The 5,599-nt window shown below is 48.6% G+C and overlaps 1 protein-coding gene across 1 annotated transcript in view; it reads right to left on the bottom strand.

The window, feature by feature from the left end:
* Positions 1-172, bottom strand: part of mif (macrophage migration inhibitory factor) — a 4,867-nt gene extending 4,695 nt beyond the window's left edge. The window contains exon 1 of the mRNA XM_088000336.1: positions 14-172. Coding sequence (XP_087856462.1) covers positions 14-121 — 108 coding nt within the window. The 5' untranslated portion in view covers positions 122-172. The remainder of the gene's footprint in view (positions 1-13) is intronic.
* Between the last annotated feature and the right edge of the window lie 5,427 nt (positions 173-5,599).

Here is a 5,599-nt window from a genome sequence, read left to right as displayed (position 1 = left end):
TCCCTGTCCCTACCTGCTGGGGTTTATTCAGTAAGGTGCCCAATGTGACGGTCAGCTCCTCCGCCAGCACCTCCGGGATGGTCGAGCGGCTCAGGTTGGTGTTGAGCACGAAGGTCGGCATCTCCCCAGCGATCAGTGTCCGCTCCGCTCCGCACTCACGACCCGCTCCCTGCCGCTCACTCCTCCGGCCACCAGCGGCCGCTACCTCCTCCCTGCCGCTCACTCCTCCGGCCACCAGCGGCCGCTACCTCCTCCCTGCCGCTCACTCCTCCGGCCACCAGTGGCCGCTACCTCCTCCCTGCCGCTCACTCCTCCGGCCACCAGCGGCCGCTACCTCCTCCCTGCCGCTCACTCCTCCGGCCACTAGCGGCCGCTACCTCCTCCCTGCCGCTCACTCCTCCGGCCACCAGTGGCCGCTACCTCCTCCCTGCCGCTCACTCCTCCGGCCACTAGCGGCCGCTACCTCCTCCCTGCCGCTCACTCCTCCGGCCACTAGCGGCCGCTACCTCCTCCCTGCCGCTCACTCCTCCGGCCACCAGCGGCCGCTACCTCCTCCCTGCCGCTCACTCCTCCGGCCACTAGCGGCCGCTACCTCCTCCCTGCCGCTCACTCCTCCGGCCACTAGCGGCCGCTACCTCCTCCCTGCCGCTCACTCCTCCGGCCACTAGCGGCCGCTACCTCCTCCCTGCCGCTCACTCCTCCGGCCACCAGCGGCCGCTACCTCCTCCCTGCCGCTCACTCCTCCGGCCACCAGCGGCCGCTACCTCCTCCCTGCCGCTCACTCCTCCGGCCACCAGCGGCCGCTACCTCCTCCCTGCCGCTCACTCCTCCGGCCACCAGCGGCCGCTACCTCCTCCCTGCCGCTCACTCCTCCGGCCACTAGCGGCCGCTACCTCCTCCCTGCCGCTCACTCCTCCGGCCACCAGCGGCCGCTACCTCCTCCCTGCCGCTCACTCCTCCGGCCACTAGCGGCCGCTACCTCCTCCCTGCCGCTCACTCCTCCGGCCACCAGCGGCCGCTACCTCCTCCCTGCCGCTCACTCCTCCGGCCACTAGCGGCCGCTACCTCCTCCCTGCCGCTCACTCCTCCGGCCACTAGCGGCCGCTGAATTGTACCTGTCCCTTAACTCCTGCCAGTGGTGCTAAGAAAAATAGAAAGGGGAAAATAAAATGTACAAAGTTAAAAATCACACAACACCAGGTTATAGTCCAACAGGTTTAATTGGAAACACTAGCTTTTGGAACTATGCTCCTTCATCAGGTGGTTCCAGAAGCAGCGCTCCGAAAGCTAGTGCTTTCAAATAATCCTGTTGGACTCTAACCTGGTGTTGTGTGATTTTTAACTTTGTCCACCCCAGTCCCACACCGGCATCTCTAAAATATAAAATGTGTTCGCACAGGTTTGGAGGACCGAAAAGCCAATTCCTGTGCTGTATTGTTCTTTATTCTAAACTGAAGAGTACAATTCTCAGAAGTGTGCAGGCTGTAGAGGGTCCTGGGGGTTTATGCGCAGAAATCATTGAAGGTGTCAGGGTGAGTTGAGGAAACAGTACAAGGTCATAAACAGGAGCAGAAAGTGAGGTCTGCAGATGCTGGAGATCAGAGCTGGAAATGTGTTGCTGGAAAATCGCAGCAGGTCAGGCAGCATCCAGGGAACAGGAGAATCGACGTTTTGGGCATAAGCCCGAAGAAGGGCTTTTGCCCGAAACGTCGATTCTCCTGTTCCCTGGATGCTGCCTGACCTGCTGCGCTTTTCCAGCAACATATTTCCAGCCATAAACAGGAGCAGAATACTAAAGCCAGGAAACTTTAAAAAATTCAGCAAATTTCATATCAACCTGCCAATCAATGTTATTTATACACCTTTGGAGCAAGTGGGACTTGAACCCAGACCTCCCAGTCCAGGAGTAGGGACATGATTACTGTGCCACAAGGAGGTCTTGAACAAGGAAAACTCATCTGCAACACTGGGTTCACCCTCAACTGGAATGTTGTATATAATATTCTCAGCACGGATCTTGATGGAAAATGAGAAGAATCTGAAGAGAGTGCAGAAAAGATTGGGAATGGTTCTAGGGTTGAGGGACTGAGTCTGTTCTCCTTGGAGAAAAGAGGTTGAGGGGCGATCTGGTAGAGTGCCACAGCTGTGTAAATATAGTAACTTGTAAAGGTTTCACTTTTTAAACCAAAAGCTAGTCAGGCTGTAACTGGACAAAAGATTTTTAAAAAGTCACCTCTACATACGGCTGCAAATTTTGAATGGATTACAAAGAGGCAAACCTCAGCAGATCATGAAAGGTCAATGATGATTCATTGTAAGAATGTAAAGTTGTCATTGACTAAAAGCAGAGAGTCACATCTGGGAGAAGATCTCTTTCCAGAATGCCTGTGCCTTTTATGAAACAGCTCTTTGTATGGATCAGCTGGTAATGCTTTGCCAGCTGAGAACAATTCCAAAGCCACGTTGTCCAGGCAAAAAGAGCTTCCATCTTAAAGAAACTGTACCCCAAGAGAGACATGTCAAAACATCTAATGTCTGCTGTAGAGAGTAACTGGATAGCTAAATGTGCCAGCAGAACCAGAAGCCAGGAATTTTACCTCTTTCCAAAACTGTCTGTCTTGCTGAGCCAACCTTCACAAGAGTATGTCAACTATTCAACTACAAAACTGATAGCAGCTGCTGCATTTGATTTTAAGACAAAGAATTCCGTCAATGAATGCCAGGTATACCACAGAGTCTCACTGCGGCTTACAAGTTATGTTTTACCTGTATCTGCCCTAACCTTGTTATCTAAGTTGATTAGCTTTATGTGTTTATTTTTAAGGAAGCTCCAGTGTTAGGTTGCAATAAATTCACCTTTAACTTGATTGAAAAGGAAGCTTGCTTGTAGGTGCATTTTAATTTCATTTATTACAAATTAAGGTGGCACGATGGCTCAGTGGTTAGCACTGCTGCCTCACAGCGCCAGGGACCAGGTTTGATTCCTGCCTCGAGCGACTGTGTGGAGTTTGCACATTCTCCCTGTGTCTGTATTGGTTTCCTCCCCCAGTCCAGAGATGTGCAGGTCAGGTGAATTGGCCACGCTAAATTGTCCCATAGTGTTAGGTGCATTAGTCAGGGGTAAGTTTAGGATAGGGGAATGAGTCTGGGTGGGTTACTCTTCGGAGGATTGGTGTGGGCCTGTTTCCATACTGTAGGGGCCTAACTGATCTATACTAATTCAGTGCATTGATCACACTTTGGACCTGCACAGTGATCGGGGCATCATTCCCTCTAATTTTCTTGATGGCCATGTTACCTCTGAGGCACCAATTTCCATAGCCAGAAGTCAATACCGTGATCATCACGCATAGAACATTGGAGCAGTTGTTCCATGATTAAATGCTCTCTTCTTGAAGATTGTGCTCATTCCCTGGCACTTGTGTGGCATGTATGCTACTTGATATTTATTAACCCAAACCTGAATATTATCCAAATCATGCTGCTATAGACATGGACTGTTTCATTATTTGAGGAATTGTGAAAAGTGTCGCACATCATACAATTATTGGCAAACATCCCTATTTCTAACGTTATACTTGAACGAAGGTCATTGATGTCATTGATGGTTAGGTCGAGGGCACTACCCTGAGGAACCCATACAGAGATTTCCTGGAGCTGAGATGACAGATTTCCAACAACTGCAACCACTTTCTACGGCCATGTATGACTCCAAATACCATGGTTTTTCCCGAGTCCTGTTAGTTCCACATACCGATACTGTCATGGATTGTTGCATCTGGGACAGAGACAGGTCAAGTAGGTTGCCGTCTTCTTGGCTCCCTCAACACCTAACACAGGCACAGCCTAACAGTTAGATCCTTTAGGAATCAATCAGTAAGTGGTGCTACCAACCCACAGTTGGTGTTGGACATTGAAGACACCACCTAGAGTATATACTCACAGTTCTCGGTGGTTCCTCCAACTGGCATTCAATATGGAGGCTGCCATTTCTGGTGCTGTCCTATTGGTGGAATAAGACATACTCAGGGGTAGTGATGGTGGCTAGGACAGCGTCTATGAGGTATGATCCCATGAGTATGACTATGTTAGACTGCTGCTTGACCAGAACACCTCTCCCAATTTTGGCTCCATCCTCCTGATGTTAGTGAAGAGGACTTTGCAGGGTCGACAAGATTGTGTTACTTGTCATTCCCCCAGTGCCTCAGTCAATGCCTGGTGGTCCACCTAGTGCTTTCTTATCAACAGAAAATATAGGTTGGTTGTGGTTTGAAACAACCAAGGGGTTTCCTAGTCTGTTTCTGAGGACACTGAACCACATCACTGTTGGTCCAGACTCGTATTTATACCAGAGTAGTAACAAATGGTAGATTGACTTCCTAAGTGGTATTATCAAATTATGTGGATCCTTAGGACAATCAGCAGTAGTTTCATGATCACCATTAGGCTAGCTTTCAATTTTACCAGATTCCAATTTCACCATCTGCCATGTGAGTTTTAAACCCATGTCCCTGGACATTAGCCTGGGGTTCTCGATTACTATTCCAGTGATTTTACAACTATTCCACCACATCCCTGATTCTAAGATTCTATTCTAAGCCATAATTCCAGCTATATCTCTCACCCTGAAAATTTTCCTTTGTAAGTTTGGAATGTCATTCCTGCAGAATTTAAATATAGTCAGAAATTATTAACAATCTGAAATTATTTTTTAAACTTTACCTTTAACGTCTTTCAGTAATCCCATCATTCTGTACCTCTTGTATTCTGTCATCTGTATATAGCATCATAGAATCCCTAAAATGTGGAAGCAGGCCATTCAGCCCATCAAGTCTGCACCAACCCTCTGAAGAGCATGCCACTCACACCTCTATCCCCATAATCCTGCATTTAGCATGACCAATCCCCCTAAACTGCACATCTTTGGACTGTTGGAGGAAACTGGAGCACCCAGAGGGAACCCATTCAGATGTGGGGCGAATGTGCAAACTCAACACAGATAGTCGCCAAAATGTTGAATCAAACCCAGGTCCCTAGCACTGTGAGGCAGTTGTCTATAATGTTAAATGGTTTAGACTCTCGGTGTCTCAGTACTGGATTCTTCAGAATGCATGTTAGATGAGCCCCTTTATTGCTTGCCCTGCTTACAAATACTATATTCCTTTGGAGCAGGGACCACCTTCGGTCAGTCTCTTGGTGACAGTGAATCTATGATTAACAGCCCGTGAAGATTCTGTGGCCAGCTGTCAGCAAAGGGCAAGAACTCCTCAAAATCCTGCCTCATGATTAGTCATTTGCTTTTTTGTGGATTCTTACTAGAATAGAATAGACAGATCCTTTCTTGTCAGGTGCACTAAGTCACTGCCATATTTACCTACATTGTAGCAGTGACTGCATTTTGAAGTCGGGCACTTTTTTGGGATATCACAGGTTTTGAAAGGATCAAGCTTCTCCTGGTCGACCTGGGGTCAACTGGAGTAAACTGATCATGCAAAATAAAAATATCAAAAATTCACAGCCAGAACCTGAGTACTGAGTAACAAACAGCTAATGCCATCTTTAAATCCTAATACATAATTTAAAAAATGACACGCCTTCC

This window comes from Chiloscyllium plagiosum, unplaced genomic scaffold (genome assembly GCF_037043375.1).
Source record: "Chiloscyllium plagiosum isolate Xiang-an unplaced genomic scaffold, Cpla_swu_hap1 HiC_scaffold_24, whole genome shotgun sequence".
Classification (NCBI taxonomy): domain Eukaryota; kingdom Metazoa; phylum Chordata; class Chondrichthyes; order Orectolobiformes; family Hemiscylliidae; genus Chiloscyllium; species Chiloscyllium plagiosum.
This window is presented reverse-complemented; position numbering and strand designations above follow the sequence as displayed.